This window comes from Haliotis asinina, chromosome 9, assembly GCF_037392515.1.
Source record: "Haliotis asinina isolate JCU_RB_2024 chromosome 9, JCU_Hal_asi_v2, whole genome shotgun sequence".
NCBI classification, from domain to species: Eukaryota; Metazoa; Mollusca; class Gastropoda; order Lepetellida; family Haliotidae; genus Haliotis; species Haliotis asinina.
In genome coordinates this window covers 64,271,783-64,293,623 of record NC_090288.1, presented here as the reverse complement: position 1 = coordinate 64,293,623, position 21,841 = coordinate 64,271,783, and the positions used below count along the sequence as shown (strand labels likewise).

The window sequence follows — 21,841 nt, the reverse complement described above, 5'->3', positions numbered from 1 at the left end:
TGATTGCAAGAACAGGGATTCGTTCGAGGAGTGTTTGAGAGAGAACGATGTGAAGAGTAAACCAGACCGGGAACGGGTGAAGAAACAGCTCGCTGAAACTAAAAAATATGCCAAGCTCGTGCTGAAAACCCACCAACCAGTGGATTACCAAGTAATAGCTTAGTAATTTTTTGTAAATTTTAGTAACGTTTTAGTAACGTTTAGTAATTTTTAGTAACGTTTCAGTACGTTTGAGTAATGTTTTAGTAATATTTTGGTAAATTCTAGTATACATGTCGTTTTTTATGTTCTAGTCGTGTGAAACGTAACCTTTGTCTCTATGTATTTAATGTATGTTGGATGTTATTTTATAAAAATAAAGACTAGATTACTATATTATAAAGTGGAGTGTGGTGAATTACTAGAACAGATGTTAGTTTCAGATGACCAAAAGGATAAGAAGCAGTGAGACAGACTGGTTACACTAGTTGTGGGTGGTAAGGGAAACAATATTTAGGAGAAAACATAACTGCTGATAAAATTCAGAAAATGTCAGATGAGGAAATCAATAAATTATACGTTAGGTATGAGGCACAACTCAGAGCTGAGATGACAAAAGTGATAGATTCTACTATTACCCAGAGCTATATCAGTTGTGCTTTGTATCACAAATACGGTATGTATCTCGCCCCGATGATGGCAGCAATCATCACAGCAAAGCATTGTAAATTTAAGAAAACAAATAATAATAATAATAATAATAATAATAACAAAGCCATGCCCATGTATGCTTACCTGACGGAGCAAAATCTCCGAGATCAACTCCGGCGGCTAAAACATCTTATGCCCCGTGAGCCAGTTCAACAAACAACTGGTGCCCGTCAGGAACCTTTGCAAGAGCTAAATGCTCAAGTGGCAGCAGACCCAAAACTTCTGATGGACGTCCGCGTCAACCTCTTTCCTCTTCCTGGTGGAAACTCTTCCGAGAAAGAGCCAATTGGCCCCGAAATTTTGGACCCTCACTCTTCCTCTTCTTCAGTTGCAGACCTTACCGAAAATTCTGTGTACATTTTGTTTACATCTATTTATGAGGAAATTTGTGATTTACCTTTAGAGAAACGGAGGCCAATTAAACAACTAAACGTGTCTTTTCCCAAAAATGAAATTGATTTACTAAATGAAATTATCTCTTTAAAACTTCCTGCGGACTGTTCATTACATGAAGTAAATTGTTGTGTCTATGCTGCCGCTCGAACCTTGGAGGAACTTCACACAGTTTCCAAAGAAAAGTCCTCTAATGCTAAAATCAATAAACCAAGAAAAAAGCGGTTTCAAGTCAAATTAACAGAAACTAGGAAATATATTTCCTGGATAGAGCTGTGCCTGAAATTAAGATCATCAGGGAATCCCATGTCTAAACGACAAAAGGCAATTTGGCGAAAAATAAAATTACAGTACAAGACAACAAAAGAAACGGTACTTCTCCAAATTGTCGATTCTCTTAAGGCAAAAATAAAAGTTTGGACAGAAAGAAAGAAAAAATGGGAAAAGAGAAACAAATTTATCAAACAAAATAAACTTTTCAAAAATAATGAAAAGCAATTTTACAGGCAACTCAAGACAAGTGGTGTTGATGAGCATGATAAACGGCCTCCCATGGCTGCCAGTGAAAGGTTCTGGAAACAGTTGTGGTCTGTACCCGGCGACTGTAACCTGGAGGCACCATGGGTAAGTGATTATGACCATGCAATGCATGAGAAAGTAAGTAGGTCATTTGTCTGTTACATCTCACCAGATTGCCTGAAGACTGTTATAAAGAAGTCCAAATCTAATACAGCTCCAGGGCCTGATGGCATTCGAAACCGGTATTGGAAACTGTTTCCCTGTGTCCAAGCACCACTCCTTCACTGTTTCAATTCTCTTGTGGATACAGGTGATGTTCCTCCATGGTTCTGCAAAGGTCGCACAATACTCCTTCCCAAAAAAGGAGACTTGACTGATCCCAAAAACTTCCGCCCTATCACATGTCTAAATGCTCAATATAAATTATTCACAGGGCGTTTGTCAAACCTCATGTCATGTTACTGCTCTTACAATGAGATAATTTACAGAGAGCAGAAGGGGGCGAGAAAGGGATGTTGGGGGTGCAAGGATCAACTTCTTGTACAGAAAATGATTTTGGAAGAGGCTAAAACATACCACCGCAACCTCTCCATGTGCTGGATAGACTACAAAAAGGCATACGACTCTGTCCCTCACGAATGGATTCTGAAGTCTCTTCAGTGTATTGACCTCCCTGAGCGACTACTTGATTTACTCAAGTCTTTAATGAGTTGCTGGTCGACTCAACTTGAGATGTACTCGCAAGGAGAGGTGCAGACATCGGAATCTATTCCAATCAGAAGGGGAATATTTCAGGGGGACTCCTTCAGTCCATTGCTTTTTTCTCTGTCTCTAAATCCTTTGAGTTTCCTGCTCAACGGGGAGGAAGGGTACCATCCCGGACCTCCTTAGCACAGATCCCCAACACCTCTCACTCATCTCCTCTATATGGATGACATCGAGCTCCTTGCCAAAGGAGAGACCAATTTGAAAGAACAGGTTCTCCTTGTCGAGTCCTTCTCTAATGATATTGGCATGACATTTGGACTCGACAAATGTAATACTCTACATCTGAAACGTGGCAAGGTAACTAATGATGGATTGGTCAAGTTACAAGGGGGAGGAGTTATTGAGCATCTTGTGGAAGATCAGGCCTACACCTATCTTGGAAAGTTCGAGACAAGCTCCAGAATGCCCTGATTCAAGATAAACTTCGGGCCGAGTATAAATCTCGTTTAAAGAAAATCTGGAGTTCAGAGCTAAATGCTCGAAACAAAGTCAAAGCCACCAATACTTTTGCTGTGCCAGTCCTCTCCTACTCCTTTGGAGTAGTTGATTGGACAAAACAAGACATCAAGAGTCTTGACCGCCTGACCAGAAGGATCATGTCTGATAACAGAGCACACCATCCTCGCTCCTCTCTTAATCGTTTATATATGCCAATCAATTCGGGAGGTCGGGGTTTGATTAATGTGGAAGCTCTTCATGACAGAATTTTATTGTGTACTTTTGCACATATTTATTTGTCAGATGATTCTCTGGTGATGCACGTCAAGATTCATGATGAAAGCAAGGAATTCCACAGCTACTTTAAGCGTGCCAAGGTTGTTGGACACAATTTGAAATTTGAAGTTGATTTTGTTGATGGCGATGTACTGCTGGACGGTACAGTGATGGGAGTAAACCAGGTGAAGTCTTTCACCAAGTCTGCCCAGAGTCGGTCCTTTGTGGAGAAGCTGTCTGAGAAGCCATTGCATCGTGTGTATATGCAGTGTGTGGAACAGAACAGCAATCCAAGCGACTCCTTCGCCTGGATGAAGTCGGCTGGTCTCAAATGTGAAACTGAGGGCTTCCTTTTTGCTGCTCAGGACCAGTCACTTCCCACTCGCAATCGCCAGAATGTGATTCTTAAAGAAAATATCAATATGAAATGTCGTCTTTGCAATCAATTTACAGAGACTGTCCAACACCTTGTTAGTGGATGCCCTTCCTTGGCACAAACAGCATATCTTAAAAGACATGATGGCATGGCTCGCTGCTTTTATTATCGTCTCCGCCATGCCTGTGGCTTTGACTCCGAGGTCCATCCATGGTACGACGCTGAGCATGTCCAGGGCGTCCTGGAAAATGACAGCTACAAACTTCTCTGGAATAGGCCAATATACAGCCTGAGACGAATTCCAGCCAACAAACCTGACCTTGTCCTTTTTGATAAAGCCAATGAAATTATTTATATCATTGAATTTTCTGTCCCTTTTGACAGCAATGTGATTGGCAAGATTCAGGAAAAGCATGATAAATATGCGGACCTCGCCTTTGAAATGTCTCGCTTGCATCCCAAGTACACTGTCGTCAGGCTCCCCATTGTTCTCGGTGCCCTTGGTTTGGTACCTCCTGATCTCTTGGCGCAGATGAGGAGAGTGCCCGGGTTCTCCACCGGGAGCACAGCCCTTCTGACAATCTGGGTAATGCAGAAGGCTGCAGTGTTGGGGAGCCTTCATATTCTCCGAAAAGTTCTTGGTGGGTTCGACTAGGCAGTGTTTCCTGGGAGAAGTCCCATTCGCTGTCTGGGCTGCGTGTAGAGGGGGCGAGGGCCCTGAGCTGATGATGAGCTTGACCAGCCTGACTGTGCCAGGATCACCCGAACCCTCTCTGCTACATTTCAATTTTTAATCTGTAAAACATGATAATAATAATAATCCTTCATTCTCCGGAAAGTTCTCGGTGGGTTCGACTAGGCAGTGTTTTCTGCGAGAAGTCCCAGTCGCTGTCTGGGCTGCGTGTAGAAGGGGTGAGGGCCCTGAGCTGATGATGAGCTTTACCAGCCTGACTGTGCCAGGATCACCCAAACCCTCTCTGCTGCATTTCAGTTCTAATCTGTAAAACATAATAATCCTTCATGACAGAATTTTATTGTGTACTTTGCACATACTAGTATCTATTTATTGGATGATCCTTTGGTGATGCACGTCAAGACTCATGATAAAAGCAAGGAATTCCACAGCTATTTTAAGCGTGCCAAGGCTGTTGGACACAATCTGAAATTTGAAGTTGATTTTGTTGATGACCATGTGCTACTGGACGGTACAGGGATGGGAGTAAACCAAGTCTGCGCAGAGTCGATCCTTTGTGGAGAACCTGTCTGAGAAGTCATTGCATCGCTGGATTGCTGGAACAGAGGAGCAATCCAACTGACTCCTTCGCCTGGATGAAGTCGGCTGATCTCAAATGTGAACCTCAGGGCTTCCTTTTTGCAGGTCAGGACCAGTCACTTCCCACTCGCAATCCCAGAACGTGATTCTAAACCAAAATGTGAACATGAAATATCGTCTTTGGAATGAATTTACAGAGACTGCCCAACACCTTGTCAGTGGATGCCCTTCCTTGGCACAAAGAGCATACCATAAAAGACATGGTGGCATGGCTCGCTGCTTTTACTATCGTCTCTGCCATGCCTGTGGCTTTGACCCTGAGGTCCATCCATGGTACGACCCTGAACTGGAAGTACAGCCCTTCTGACAATCTGGGTAATGCAGAAGGCTGCAGTGTTGGGGAGCCTTTTGTTACGAGCCTGTGTTTTCTGTATATTTGAAAAAAAATTTGTTTTTACTTAAGTAATAATTATTATTTGGTCACAACATTTAGTGTTTTGAATACTTATTATGATGGGTCACATTTCGTTTAGATGGTCAGCACTTATAGGATACTGGATTTCCAGAATTGATCTGCTCTTAGTTTTCTATGTGTTTACTTCCGGGAGACTTATTCGAGGGCATTCTACAGTGTTGGCGATGGCAGTATGTGCCCAAGCTTTCGGGAAACGACTGAAAATATATATAAATGATACCTGCCGTGTTATGAGTGACACAGAGACACACATTCGTTGGAGTTACATCATTGCCACCAATCGTCAACGCCTTCAGACCAATCACTGTGTTTACATTCTGCATAGTTGATTTTCTCTCACACTAAGACTTTGGTGAGTTTGCTATACTATATAGTTTTGTGACCCATTGCCTTATATTTTGTCGTATTCATATTGTATTTGAAATCTGTATTGTGAAATTGAATTGTGACTTTGTATACCTTGCTCTCGTTGCTAAATAATGATATCTGAATATTTTAAACTTGTCTTTGTTCTGTTTTGCTGGTTTACAGGGGATTTCTTACATTGTTTGTCACAGTAAATTCTTAACTGTAACACTTCATATTATCCTGAAAGTTCTTGGTGGGTTCAACTAGGCAGTGTTTTGCTGTCTGGTCTGCGTGTAAGAAGGGACAAGGCCCCCGAGCTGATGATGAGCCTTACTGGCCTGACTGTGCCAGGATCACCCAAACCCTCTCTGTTGCATATCTATCTTAATCTGTAAAACATAATATTGTACAAGATGGATACTGCCCAGGAAGATTCCAGAGGAGGAAAAACACTGAAACACGGAGCCAGTCACCAAGACGAAGAAGAACCAAAAAGGAGTTGAAGCTGGTAGAAAAAATGCCTCAGCCAGGCACAATAAACATAATTACAAATTATGTGTGACAGTAGGTGGCGTAGTTGCCACTGCTGTTGTTTCATTATATATGGTCCAGTGGAGAGCCGACTGCAAGTCACCACAGCCAGTTGTGACAGCCGACTGCAAGTCACCCCAGAAATAGACCCTCATATTATGTTATAATTAAAATTATATATTTCCTTGATATATAGTATGTCTGAGGGGAAAACATTCGTTAACTATGCATACCACGCATTAGTGGTTTCTGGATTAGCAGTAGGATACCCTCGTTTGGCTAAAATGATTATAAAACAACCGACTATAAAACTCGACTTTGACCTGAAAGGATATTTTTATGCTTACTATGAATATTGGTATGGCGATGGCCACCAAGGACGTTATGGTAATACCTGAAAATATTTTAAAGTATTAAATATATGACCACAGTAGCAATGATAGTTGGTGGGGCTCTTTGAATGCCTTAGCATGAGTAATTTTCTATTTTCACAATTTGGAGGGTCAAGCGCGGCTGAGGTAGAAGCGGAACAAAAACGACACAATATAGCAGTAGAAAAATTACAGGCTGCACAGGCTGAAAATGCTATGAGATGAATGAGGAGACTAGATTTTATACTCAACTCCAGTGCAAAAATCATTCTGTTAGATCTTTCAAGGATGTCGATGAAGCTATGAAAGAATACTTCGTTTTAATGAGTAAACAACTGGAACCATTACATGAACCAACGATTATTACACTCCTTCAGAGGGGCAGAAAGATCGTGAGTTGGTCTTCGTGGTACTGGGGGTAGCAGCAACAGTGTTACTTGTTAAACAATTAGACTAATTACACAAAATATTATATTAGAATAACGACAACACCGCATACTTGTCACTGGGTACTTATAGGAAAGACTGACATTTGTGGTAAAGGAAGCAAAATTGAGAGTTATTGTTGTTTTCACCCTAAATGTTATACTAACTATACGTGTTCTGTGTGTGGTATAGGGGTTAAAGGTGATTACCAATTCTGTAAAGCCCCTGGTGCGGATAGAAAACGATTTCAGCTTATTTACAAGAAGAAGAAAAACGTTTGTTAAAGATAAATACATAAATATTTTTTTTCATCCCTGTGGGATGATTTGTAATTCCTCACGAACAAATCCTCTACGTGGCCCATTTTCCAAGAAATATAGGATAGGTTCCCCGTCTTTGATAGCCACTCCATCGATATTGTACGTTTTCATAGACCATATAGGTGTCTCCCTCGGTTTCACCTGGTTGATATAAATATCTAACAAGTGCGCGATCTGGATTTTATTTTTTCTACGGGGTGCGGCTGCCTCTGATACTACAGATTTCATACAGATTGTTTCTACTGGTCTCTTATTGTGTAGTCTTGTTACTTCATTGTTCATAGTCAGCCACCCGAGTAAGTCGCACCACCCATTCAGTATTTCTGTGTGGGGCCCCAATTCTAAATCACATGATATTGGTGTGCAAACAAACATTTGGCTATGGAGTGATTGAATCTCTCGACTATGGATTGACTTCGATGTTCTCTGGCTGCACCCCCTCATTATCTTGGTATTGTGTTTTGCTAGCAGTTGTGACACAGCACCCATAAATTCTCAATCTGGATCGACTTGCAACTCTCAAGGCCACGTCAACAGACTGTGTTTGTATATTCGTTCGAATCCTTGGGCTACTTAAGCATGTGTCGCATCCTTGTATTGACTGGCTATGTCCACAGCTGTCAGGGTGTACTTGTAGGTTTTACCTCTGTCCGTGTCGTGTGGAAGAAACAACAGGTCGGCCTGGTGAACTTGATTAGGAATATGAATACTGATGTTTCTCCTGGGTATATATTTGGCGCTGGCAAGTAAACTTGCCATATAGCTTGTTTTTGTAACCAGGCTTTGGCCTTTTCTTCTGAAACATGTGCTAATTTATTCATAGCATCTACCCCTTTCCAATATCCTCGCGGGCTGTAGTAAGTTTTCTTCATTATATATATGTTATTTGAATATTTTTATGACTGGAAGTGTAGGTATTAATACCATCCGAAGCTATCCATCGTTTTGTATCTATTGGAGATAGAGACGTTTTACTTGAAGTCAACCTGAATATCTTAGGCCCATCACTACGAAGTGTATTCATTGGTGTTTAAACGTTTTCTTCTCCAATAGACCCTGTTTGTATAAGGTATGCTTAATAGGCTGTTTAACCACATTCTTTTACACACCTTTAGCATTCCTTATTTTAGCATAGAATACATTTTAGGTCTCAATCCCAAGGTATTCAGCGATTGGTGTGCCTGCACATTCATCCTTCATCTTACCTAAGAACATTTTGTTGACTTGATTGTACATAGGATAGTCTCTCGGGTAGTCACTGGTATCATACAGGTTTATATTGGTATTCATATCCTTATACACATCCTCTGTTTGAATCTCCATTAATAATGAATCCGTATCCGTGTATAACACTTCACATCTGTCTCCGTACTGCTTCTTTAGATCGTTATAGTAAAGTCGTACATCAGGTGTTTGGATAAGTCTAGGATACTCATACCTACGTAAACAGGACGATTAAGTTTTATGTGGCTCTTTTTCATATGTATAGCTGCCAAGTCATCATCGAAAATAGTACTTCTTTTGTATGCAGGGCTGGCTATCAGGTTCCTGAGCATGTTTTCCTCACATGACCGGACTAGCTTGACATTAACTCATTTTCCTAAATTCTCCATTGTTTTTCCATACAGAACTGTTGATGAGTTTGTATAGGTTTTTCTCAATGTCGTTAATAGCTGTCTTTCTCAGATCTGTGTTCATTCTAATACAGGGTTCCATCCATGGGCTCTGATCAAACTTAAGTATCCTATGTACTTTAGCAAGCTTCATACCATGTGATAAATACAACTGTAAGTTACGGTAGTGAACGATATACTTTGTTTTTCTCATCAAATTAGGTACCAGTTTTTCTACATTTGCTAGCAGTCCATTTATCAGGTTATGTTGGTACTCGGACATCGAGTCTTGTTTAACCCTCAACCTTTGTGGTGCCAGAGTGTAACTGTTGTGAGATCTGCGCAATTTCTCAGGATAATATAAGTCCACTTCCAGTATATAACCCTTGTTTGAATCCGATGCAATACTCATGACGTCCATCTGATGGTCAGTCAATACTGACTCATGGCCCAGCCGTACAGATTGTTGGCATCCAGGGAGAGTGGGTGGTTTGAAGGTTTCTTAGCATTGTAACCTGTCACATACTTGTTATTAGCTTTGGCATAACGTTTTGATACCATGGAAATACCGACGCGTAATCCTTTCTCAAGAAATAGATGCATACTGTAATCAGTAAATAATTCTAATACTACACCAGTTATCTTTAGTAAAGCATTCCATGAAAGTCCATGACTCGAATAATACCATGCAGGGTCCAATCCATATTGCTTTGAACGTGTTTTTCTGAATATCTCAAAAACATCAGCTAACAGTAACACATCTGTTTTTAAATATAAATCATGGTAATGACCCAGATTCTTACAACCCAGTTTTTCCCATACCATTTTAGCGTGTTCATAATCATCTTGTGAACAGATGCATCAGAAAGCTCACTGAAGAATCAGTTAATGGAAGGTAATTGTGTCTCATTAAACTTAGACCAGTCATCCATATATTCACACGGGTAGATTCCCTTACGTAGCAGCAAAGATCTAGTTTCCTCTTCTGTGTACTGATTAGTTATAGCTAAGTCGTAAGGGTTATTTGCCTTGACCAAAGACAATAGAAACTGAATCTCAACCTGTTTAGTGACAAGGATATATATCTTTCCATATAGTTTGGGATACATGATATGTTACCTTTAGCCTTTGAATCAGCTTGCATAATCAAGTGTGAATCATAACCACGAAGATTGTGAAACACCACCGAATGTGAATAATTTTAGGATTGATTCTCAACTTTAGATTACAGTGATTGTGAGCGGCACCTCTGTATTTACCAGTAATGTGACAGTGATCTCTAACTGAATCCCCATTCAGAGGTTTACAACATACATGACAATGTGTGCTTTTATTGTGGGTTTTCCGATCTTTTTGTATCATACGCATTGGAATTTTGTTGTATAATTTTTTCGTAATCTTTTCGTAATCTTCGTTTTGCAAACATAACCGAAATTCTTCAGCTGCACCTGGGCCTCTATAAAAAACGGGAGGGTTAGTTTGTCCATCACAACAAACGACCACATACCCGAATCTACATCTTCATGCTCCTGTACTTTTTGTGTGAAACTTGTATGAAGGGATTGAGATACTGTATCAATTGGTTTAATGATAGTTTCAAAGTCAACGTAGATAATGTATGGTACTGGCATTTTATTTCTGTGGCTGCTGTTTTCTTTCAGCATATCTATTCGTACGGCTGTCTCCCCTACACCTAGGCAATCATCCTATGTGAATCAAGTAGACCTGACCTAAAAAACCCATGAAGGCACCTTTCACAAAAGTGTTTCTTTCCCTGTGTTTCGATTGATTGTACAACAGACGGCTAAAAATATTTTTAATACATGTGTAGTAATATATATTTTTCACCTTGTTGTACCATAAATATATTGATCATTTTACGATCATCCTTATACATTAAAGGACTTATCCTGTGTACTACTACATTTTTACCTTCATGTCCGAATACATTTATAGCTAAGTCTGGATTCTGTTTTTTCTAAATTATTGATCTGAGAAATTGGGATGGGTTCATCTTTACCTTCCCAATTGATCCCATCAGCTTCTAAATAACTGGAAAGTCTGTCAGAATGTTTTTCAGCTGGAAATTTAGCAGATCATATCGCTATTCTCATACAGTTATCACCAGGGTTTTCAACGTTAACCATAGCATGTTTATTCTTAAAATACTCAGGCAGCGGTAAGAATAATCCAGCTCTCAATGGTACATAATTTGCTGTATCTAGGTAAACCATATTAATCTTATCAACAACCCAACCAGTGTAACGTCTAGTGTTTCTCGAATTTTTTCAAATGATCTGACTGTAGAAGAGTTGATAGTGTCTGGTGGCGTTGTAACTTCTTGCTTACCTCTGAAGTAAACATTGGTGTATTCAATTGCTTTATTTGACTGTTGTTTCTCTAGTGTCATCTTTAATGTGACTTGAAATTTAATACCTCTTAAATCTTTCATTTCTTGGTTTACTTTGTCAAATACCAATTGTTTTATATCTTCAGTGTCTATGTTTCTTTGAATTTCCATCTCCTAACCTCTCAAATATTTTCCTGCAGCATGCTCAGTAGGTGTGAATTGTAATTCTATAGGTTTTTGTTCCTTTAGTAATTCGATGAGCTCAGATTTCCTCATACAAGAATAACCCTGCATTTCTCGTTCACGAGCTTGTTTTATAACCTCTTTCACAGTAGGTGTTTTTTGTTACTTTAAACTTAACAAATCTAATAACTCATGTTTCCTCATGCGAGAATAGCCTCCAAGGCCACGTTCATGTACTTGTGTTTTTTTCAATTCATTCACTGTAAACATACTGCACAGTGGTTATAATATAGGTGAAACAATTCTCTAAGTGATTGATTGTGTAATCTGATACTCTACCTTTTAAAGTAAGCTTACAGTTCTCAGCGCATGCTTGTTGAATAAGGTTCAGGTGTATGTTAGCAACCTAAAAATTCATATTTAGACTTTTTTGTTTTAATCTGTAAACCATGACAACACATGTAGATGATTTTGTTACTGCTTGTGAAAAAGCAATTGAAAATTATACTTTACCTGATTTGTTAACGTTTGATTGGGATAGGGTAACAACAAGGAATGACACAAGTTATGTTAAAATTTATTTTAAAAAGAAACTACTTAGACTTAGGTTCCAAAGTGAAATTCAAGCAAACAGAATTTTACCTAAAAATGACAGACCTTATGGTTTGACTATCTCAATAACAAAAACACACATAATTCCAGATTCAGATGAAAGTCCGCAGGAGTCTTCATTATTTAAATCTATTTCACATGTTTCTAGGGCAATCTAAAAAGAAATTACAAAAAAAAGTGATAGATAAAACTTTATATTTTCCACACAAAGAAAAAGATACTGTTTTACCACGGAATGGACTAAAAATTTATAGTTGTCAACTTTTCACACAAAGTCAAACAACTGTTGAAAATGTAAAAATGGCACCCCTTTAGATAATCCTATTCTAAGTATAAAAACGCATGAATTACCTCATTCATCTCAATTTGCTGATTGGGTAAACATATATGATAAATATAAACCAATTATTATAAATGGGAAAACATCTGGTTATTATCCATTAAGGGAAAATGATAAACCTGATCAGAATAATATTCATAGACTTCTTGTTAAAGGGTCAAAATATTCAGGATTTGTTGATGTTACTTCTTTATGTATTAATAGTATTGGTACTTCAATTGGTGTTAAAATTACAAACTGCAATTGTAGAAAAGGGTGAAGATAAATATAAAGCTACTTTAGATGAATTGATAAATGATGAAAAAGAAGAGGAGGACAATGAAATCAATATGTAAATTGATATCTTATATAAACTAGTCCCCTACTCCAACGGTCTTCTTCTCACTAGGAAGACTGTTGGCTACTTTTTTACAGGGGAGATTAAAAGTGGTCGTATTATGGAGTTTATAAATTAAGATGAGTGAGGGAAGGATATGTTTTTATATCATGGGTTATATGGGGTGGACCACTCATAGTTCATTTTTATCACTACTCATAAACCTTTACATGGAAGATAAAAACTGGTCGTATTATGGGGTTTATAAATTAAGATAAGTGAGGAAAGGATATTATGCCTTATAGCAGGGTGTTCCAGAATCACCATTATTTATACTATTGCTGTTTAAAACAACAACACCCCGAGCAACATGAGACACTCACTGGTGATTGAGAGTGTATTGATACAAGAAGACAAAACGCCATATTGATACATGACACGTTTTGATTGATGATACCCTGGGTGCAGCAAAACCTCCACGAGGTGGAATATTGCTGATTGCGACTTGAAACAGCCAAAATTCCAAACTACATGAGACACTTATAAGTTTTCATTGATGGTACTCTGAATGCAGCTAAACTACAATACTTAGGTATTTAGGGGTTTCAACTGAGTGGTGTGTCATATCCCAGTCACAGAAGCGGCTGAGGTTAAAATTGTATTAAACCCCTCGATCCCATGTTTCAGTTGAAGGAGAGAGGTTTCAGTGACATAGATGGCCTGGATCCATCCAGCGGTATGAGGCACCAGGCCATGAAAAAGAAGGTCTACAAGACGTACTACCTGGAGTTTATGGACGGTCACCATATTGATGACATAGAGTCAGGTGTGTGGATAAAGACACCAGTTCTACACTTCAAACTTCTGTCGTAAGATGATACTAATGTTTGTCGACTGAGTCTAATTATATTATACCATGCTTTTCTTGACCCTGATTATGTTTTGGGCCGCTGTTTTTGAGCTTGTAACAAAATGTAAACTGTACATTGTGCGGTCCAGGGTTTCTTAGGTGCCAGTGTCCCTTTATCCGTGTGCGCGTGCGTATGCTTGTACATATGTGTGTATTTGTGCATGTATATGTGCATGTTTGTGAGTATGTATATGTATGACCCGTGAAGGTCTGGGTTAGAACCGATTTTGAGCAGCCCCTGTAACTTCTCCCAGGAAAGGATATTCGGACTACGCCACTCAAGTGCTATGTATACGTACCGTGAGATTCTATTGTTATTACACTATGTCCAAAGGAGCTGGAGGTTGATATGTTTATGATAATGTACTACACATGTATTCAGGATGTCATGCAGGCTGGATTTGCTCAAAGACGGCCATGAGGATTTAGAATGGAAAGGCAACAGAAGGAAGTATCTGCAGTCTGGGGCAATGTATTCTGTCTCCGATGCCAATGAACATTCACAAATCACGATCAATGGATATCCTGAGGATTTCAAGGATCATCTCTGATGTATTGGAACCAAAAACATTCTCTGGTACCCTTCTTTCCCCAGACGCCTACGACTGTGTAGTGGCCGCAGGGTGTTTCAACATGAGCCTCCTACCCTGTGCAGCCTTGCTGGAGATGGTGCGTGTAGTGAAGCCAGGTGAGATCGGATGCCTGGTTCACGTGGGGCTTGTATTGCTGTAAATAATGAGATCCAATACTTCTAGACTGATAGCCATCTACATATAGGCACATAATGTGGTGTAACGCTCACAAAGTTGACGAACACCCTCACTCATTTCTGGGCTAATTCTGGCTGGGTAATTATGGTATACACACTCGGAATTCATACAGAATGAATAAATTATTGTTTTGGTTGAAACCAACATTAACAAAATATTCACAGATGTTATATTTTTAGTCAGTCAGAGAGCAGCACGTTGTTGGAGATAGCAGGTGAAGGAAAATCATGGCGTTTAAGATCACTTGATACCGTCGTGTGTGGTGGTTAATGTCAGTAACTTATTTCATTTGAGAGGTTGAAATACGAAAGCGAAATATCTAGTGATTACGAGCAGGTTATGTCTTTTCGTCAATTGCGTGTTTTCACTTGAAATACTTAGTATTTCTTCTCCAAGAGGCATGATTTTGTTTGGTATACAAATGAAAAAATGCCTGCTCCCGGTTTGAAGCAAAGTTACTTTGTAAATAGTGAACCGATTTTAATAATTTTGGATTCAATCGAAATGAATTCTGTACGAGTCCCGGCTGTGTATTCCAAATTTTCAGCAAAATAAGTCCTTGTTAGCTGGTTTCCATATTTCATTTACCACGTTAGAATGTGTTACGGTTTAAAATTTGTCTTCACCAAAGGTATAAGAAATTCCCGCAGAACAAGCAAAATTTAACAAAGACCAGTCTAAAATATTCAATAAAATGTATTGATCAAAGAGCACAATACAAAGATTCACAATAGAGGTTTCGAGTACAATGCAACTGAGTCAGATCTAAACTAATGGGTAACAAATGTTATATCAACTCACCAAAGTCTTGATTTTCAGTGAGAAACGGTTCTACTAAATCTTTCACGGGGAGCTATCTTGAATGTAGGTCAAGCTTGAGGAAGAGGCAGACAGATGTAGATAGGCCGAAGTCTGTGTGTGTGTGTCCTGTCAACGCAACAACCAGCCTTATATATACACAGTCGCTGATTCTTGAGCATTCCAGTGATTGCGATCAGGCTCGTGTTTACCAAGTCAAAACACACCAAAGGGAGGCAACTCTAAAGCGATACCTTAAAGGCGTGCCGTTAAATCACTATTACCGTGATACGAAATGTGACCCATAATAACTATCACTCAAAACTTTATACATTTTGTCCCAATATTAACTATCACTTAATCAATAACAATACAAATTACAGAACATACACTCTCGCAGCAATGGTCAAACAAAATCTGTCGCTTCATCCTTGTTAAACACATTGATGATTAGTTCTATCTCTGAAGTGTCCCTACTCACGTTTCTTACATCCGTGTTGAACACATTCGAAAGATTTCTTCTGCTAAATACTTCAGCTATGGAACGCTGAAAGTTACCGTGAATATACTAGCTAAACACAATTATAAGTGACTTGAAACCAATATGGACATGTCTGTAAAAATACAGTAATTTGCGTCGGCTATCGTCGGAATTAGTAGACTACATTGGTGAACAGCTGTCTGTGACATGGGCCGATGTGAAAAGTACTTAGAGTCATGTGTGTGTGCTAGATGTATGTCCCGTTGTTGCAGGTGGACTGGTCTGCTTTGCTATATTTGACTACAACCTGACGGCAGTGCCCGAGTACAACAACCGCCTGGAACCGCTCATGTCGTGGTTGGAGAAAGAAGGAGTGTGGCAACTAATCGACAAGAAACAACGCGCTGATTCTGATACCACAGGAGCCATTGAAACTGTCTACAGATACGCCGTCAGGGTGTCTGAAGTACACGCACCGTCAGCTCCTGCACGTTTTCCACTCAATGGCACTGGTAGCAAGATATATAGTGACAACGGTATTTACAATTAAAATTAATGTTGATTTTGTCCCTTTTGTTTGCAAGATGTTTACTTCATATTTTGCCGTAATCCATCAGCTATTTGGCATTGGTCTGACGTATAATGCCATAGCACCAACGGGTGAATTTCACAGATTCGCTCTTTCAATATACACGTCTCCTCACTCTAGCATCATGTGGGATTTACAAACTCTGTGCACAGAGCACAGGAATATTGAAGTCCATTCAAGTACTGCTGTCGTGATAAGCCTTTTGGGTCTGTCAACACATTTCGTTATAGCATATGCACTTTTCAGTATTACCAGCTATCAAGTTTCGATTTTCTAAATCCAAGAGGAAATAATTTATTTTAAGTATTTTCTAGAATACATTCTAGACACCAGGAACCACACATAACCCCTCCATGTTCCCTTTGTTTTTAAACATTTAAAGGTTTAGACTGAAGAGTCCCGGGAGGGGGTGGGGTAGCTAAGCCGAATGTATAAATGGATATGTTCAACATGTACATGTTCAGGATATTAACCCAATTACGTAATATAGCAACGTATTACTTTGTCAGCTATTTTCGGCAGATTTAATCAACTCAGAAACACAACCAAGACTCTGGAACGTTGTTACTGTAAATCACGAGGAATGTCTGTCTAGTCAACGCGTAACAACGTCGTAAAGGTGTCTCAGATAACACCACTGTTTTCATGATCTACTGTCTTCGATGCAATTTGTATTTATTGAATGTATATTGTCCCTCATATTTTGTCCCTAATATTGAGAATTTTAGAGAAAAGACCATAGAACATATTCCATATTTACGAAGAGTCGTTACTCAAAGCTGAGAAGGTTATTCAGAAACAAACCTTTTCATTCTCTAGCGGTATGGTTGTGGTAACAGCATGATGTGGTAGTATCCATGGAAACAGGTTATGTTGTATTCTACAGTGATAATGGCGCAATAAACAATGAACACCTAGCTTATCTTTCGTTGTTATGTCCTTTGGTGCTGCTGATTACACAACGGCAACAAGGAACATGTACATGCATGCACACCCATGCATTACCATGGTTACACCACATCGTCAAGGAACATGTACGTGCGTGCGGACACATTACAATGTATTTGTGTAATCTCTTGAAAGCTTGTGAAAGTCCACACAAAAGTGAGCCTGCGCTAATTACCTGAGCTAGCGTTAGTGAAGGACCAGAACAAGACATGATTACCCTGCAACTGGGTTCTCCCGATGGCCATATCATCCCCCAAACGGGGCATCGGGACAGAATTGGTAACATGTTTGTCCACGAACAAATTACCAGTAAATTATGTTTTCAGGTTCCAGACTCAAAACATGTTTTCGATATGAATTTGGAAGATCAATCAGATGAAACATCGACCTTTATTTCCAGTTGAACGCCATGCAGTCATTATTCTTTGTTCAAAACGCTATCCCTAAATTAGCTTGCTATACACTTCTCAGGATCTTCTGAAGATTGCCAGGTTTTAGATGTGTCTTCTCACTGAAATGTAAGAACTGCTAAATCCCCAGAAGCTGTTCCTCCACACTTTACACAATTCTTTGCATGTACTGTTGTACTTCTGTCAGATCGTACAGACCGAAATACCATTGCTTGGTACTGGGAATACACATGCTCAAAGTGTGCCTTGGGTGGTCAGGAAGTGAAACATTACAGAAACCTTCCCTAAATTTAAATCCGTACACAGATCAGTGTCAGGTTGCATGAAACGTGACTTGGGATTGTAGATGCATGTTCAGTAACTGCCATTATTACCTGTAGACCTCTGGGACAGAGACTTGGAATACAGACTCGACCTGTCATGTTCTACAGTTATTCCGGAGAGCCAGTCACATAACACCAGTCAACTGAAATGTGAGATGTGCAAATCGGACGCTTATAAAAACTCGACAAAAATTATTCGTGCATTAGATAATTACATTCCAACATCTGCTTCGTAAGTATTATGTATTATATTATGTAAGGCATGCTTATGAAGTAGTATATGAATACCTTCTCCAAAGTCGGAATTGTATCCCACTACACTAAACAGTTCGTTCATCTGTGTAAGTACAATATATATTGTGACTCTTCCAACAAATCATCTGCAAAGTGAATTCTTTTCGGGCTGTTAATAAAAGTTAATAAAAGTGTTATAATATCCGAGATATGTATCAACGTGGTGTCCGTGTGTAGGTATGATCTGCTGCTTTTTGATACTGTTGCTGTGTATTCAGAAGAAAGCTTCAAGTCTCATGGGGAAGACGACACTCTTAGTAAAAAGAAGGGCAATGCACAGAATAGCAGAGAATGGCGAGGTTGTTGCCGTCGATGTCAAGTTTGCTGCGTTCGAAGATTACAAGGCCAGAGAAGGCCTGACTCCAGACCAGATTGTCAGGATTTTCTCCACAGTTGCTGATATCTATGACGAGGCAAGTGGGCATTATTATTACAAAATGCATTATATTCAATTAAATAGAATCATGTATTCAATAGCATGGTATGTTCCTGGTGTTGTTGTGGTGAGTCTGATCACCCCCTTGGCGTCATACAGAGCGACCGACTTCTGTACTGAATTGCTGCACCAAACTGTCATAATGAACGCATGTTGATCTCTCTGCAGTCCTGTGATACAGGTCCCCAATTAGCAGGTACGTATGAAGTGTTGGTTGACACAGGTCCCCATGCCAGTTAGCAGGTACGCAGGTACTGTTGGTTCATACAGGTCCCCAGTCAGAAGCTCAGCAGGGAATGTTGGCTGATACTGGTCGTCATTTAGCAAGTACGTTAGGAGAGTTGGTTGATACTGGTCCCCAGTTAGCAGGTACGTATGGAGTTTTTGGTTACACAGGTCCCTGTTGCAGGTACACAGGTAGTGTTGGCTGATGCAGGTCATCAGTCAGCAGCTCCGCAGGGAGTGTTGGTTGATACCGACCCCCAGTTAGCAAGAACGTTGAAAGAGTTGGTTAATACTGGTCCCCAGATAGCAGGTACGTATGGAGTGTTGGTTGATACAGGTCCCCAGTCAGCAGCTCCGCAGGTAGTGTTGGTTGATACAGGTCCCCAGTCAGCAGCTCCGCAGGGAGAGTTGGTTGAAACAGGTCCCCAGTTAGCAAGTACGTTGAGAGAGTTGGTTGATGCTGGTCCCCAGTTAGCAGGTACGTATGGAGTGTTGGTTGATACATGGGTAGCTACAGGGGCATTGCTAAAGTGATTTTAGCTAAAGATCACCATGGAAGTTGGACAAGCCCTCAATACTGTCTATTGCTGCGCACCTGACACAGATTCTGGTGTTGACGTAAAACGTTACGAATGAACTGGGAATTGAAGAGAGGACAACACATATATTGTTGTGCTTTCCGGGTGAACAATTACCTTGTGTTTGCATGTGTTCGTACTAAACCCCGTGACTTTCCACTTTGCAAAGTCAATATCTGCAACGTGGCTAATTAGAAATAAGCATCATCGATGGAGGCTGAAGTATCACTTTCACATATAAGTCTGTGTTTCTGAGAATGAAGATTTTTATGGATATCAACTTTTTTATTATGAGAACACAACGTTTCGGAGTTAATGTTTACCCCTTCAGCAGGTGAATGAGAATGGGGTACAGAGCTGTATATATATACAGGTAAACAATAACAAAGTAACAAGTGGAATGAGTTAACAAAAGCTGGAAGCCAGTATAAACAAGCACAGATAGGAAGCCGACAGTTATGATAACAATGATGGAAGCCAATAACACAGATTGGGGATTAAGGACGATGTACATGATTGTTTGTTTTGTTATACTTTATACAGGGAGTCATTCACATTACACTTACTTCTCCATTAACATCGTCTCTCCGTCACTAAAGTGTATTCGCTGTGCTGATGTGTATTTCATGTAGTCTTTATTCGCTGATCAGACATGGAAGGCGAAAGAGTACAAAGACCCCGAGTTTCTGTCCGATGGAGTGGCAGACTTCTTCCGGGGAACGGATGCATCGTCTGTGAGGATCCTGGATGTGGGTGCAGGTACAGGCTTGGTCGGCGAGCAGGTGAGAACTTAGTTTGTACACACTACTGGTGACTATTGATTCACCTGACATGGAGATGCTTTCACAGTGTTTGTTTTGCATGGTATCTAGCTGATGAGGAAAGTCAAAATCAAAGGCGAAAATGTGTTAGGTCTTACACGTCACCCACTGTAGGAACCAATGGAGTTTGTTGGCCGTGAAGTATGCATGATGCTGATACATATTTAACACGTTTCAACTGACTTTGATGACATCGCTGAGACACTTCTACGTTTTCATTGATGATACTCTGAATGCAGCTAAACTACAATACTTAGGTATTTAGAGATTTTCATATGTGTGTCATATTCCAGTCACAGAAGCGGTTGACGTTAGAAGGGTAATTAACCCCACGATCCCATGTTTCAGTTGAAGGAGAGAGGTTTCAGTGACATAGATGGCCTGGATCCATCCAGCGGTATGAGGCACCAGGCCATGAAAAAGAAGGTCTACAAGACGTACTCTCTGGAGTTTATGGACGGTCACCATATTGATGACATAGAGTCAGGTGTGTGGATAAAGACACCTGTTCAACAGTTCTGTCATCAGGTGATACCGAAGTGTGTCAACGGTGCCAATTGGTGTTCGCGATACTAACGCCTGCTTTTCTTGACCCTGATCACTTTAAGGCCGCTGTGTGTCAGCTGGACCTACTGATGTTAAGAGAGTCCAACAACCCTTTCTGTACGTTATATTAAACGGTACTAGGGTCCCAGTTGTTTTTCACCACGTGTAGAAACGTCCCCTTGGCCTTCTTTGCAGATATTCTCATCATGTGCATATGTATGTGTATATTATAAGTTATTCTCTGGTCACTGTACTGTTGCTGTCATCGTGATTATGGAAAGGTCTCTGTTGCAGATATTTACACGTGCAGCAGTGCGTACGCGTCACTGTGCCTGTTAGTTCCTCTAGTGTTTCATGTGATCAACCACTGGGTATGCTTAGCATTTCAAGGATTATCTCTGATGTATCGGAACCTAGAACATTCTCTGGTACCCTTCTTTCTACAGACTTCTACGACTGTGTAGTGGCCGCGGGATGTTTCAACTTGGGTCTCCTCCCCTGTGCAGCCTTGCTGGAGATGGTCCGTGTGGTGAAGCCAGGTGGGATGGGATGCCTGGCTCACAAGGGGCTTGTATTGCTGTAAATAATACGTCCTAGGCCCAACACTACTACACTGATAGCCATCTACATGTAGATAAGCAAAGGGATGTAACGCGCACTAACGCCCTCTCTCATTTGTGGACTAGTTCTGGCATGGAAATTATGGAACACACACCCGGGATTCGTACAGAATCAAAGCCAGATAAACATCCTTTCGACTGAATCTAAACTTCGCAATTTATACAAAGGTATTATCTTTTCGTCATAACCTATTGCAGGTGAAGGACAATCATGGCGGACTCGATCACGCCATACCGTTGTTTTTTCTAAAAAAAAAAGCCGTGTGGGCTAGGAAAAATTAACACCTTATTTCATATGAGAGGTTAAAAGACGAAAGCTTAACGTTACGAAAAGGTTGTTTTTCGCCAATCGCGTATTTTCAGTTGAACTTCATAGCATTTCGTTAGCGAGAGGCAATGGGTTTCTAAAACATGTTATTGCCGTACAAATGAAAAAGTTCCCCAGTTCCAAGCATAATTAGGTAAACAGTGAAC

General features: G+C 40.1%; 2 protein-coding genes across 3 annotated transcripts in view; one reads left to right on the top strand and one right to left on the bottom strand.

The window, feature by feature from the left end:
* Positions 1 to 8,661, bottom strand: part of LOC137297070 (uncharacterized) — a 55,882-nt gene extending 47,221 nt beyond the window's left edge. Inside the window, exon 1 of the mRNA XM_067829041.1 lies at positions 8,410 to 8,661. The gene's annotated coding sequence lies outside the window, so the exon portion shown is untranslated. The remainder of the gene's footprint in view (positions 1 to 8,409) is intronic.
* The window catches only part of LOC137297071 (uncharacterized), a 28,660-nt gene extending 11,577 nt beyond the window's left edge, over positions 1 to 17,083 (top strand). The window contains exons 3-5 of one of the 2 annotated variants that reach the window (XM_067829042.1): positions 13,306 to 13,444; positions 14,124 to 14,216; positions 15,850 to 17,083. In XM_067829042.1, the coding sequence (XP_067685143.1) occupies positions 13,357 to 13,444; positions 14,124 to 14,216; positions 15,850 to 16,127 (459 nt within the window). In that variant the 5' untranslated portion in view covers positions 13,306 to 13,356 and the 3' untranslated portion in view covers positions 16,128 to 17,083. Of the gene's footprint in view, positions 1 to 13,305; positions 13,445 to 13,910; positions 14,217 to 15,849 lie in introns of those variants that run through there. The other variant, XM_067829043.1, reaches the window with a different exon arrangement.
* Positions 17,084 to 21,841: the final 4,758 nt, after the last annotated feature.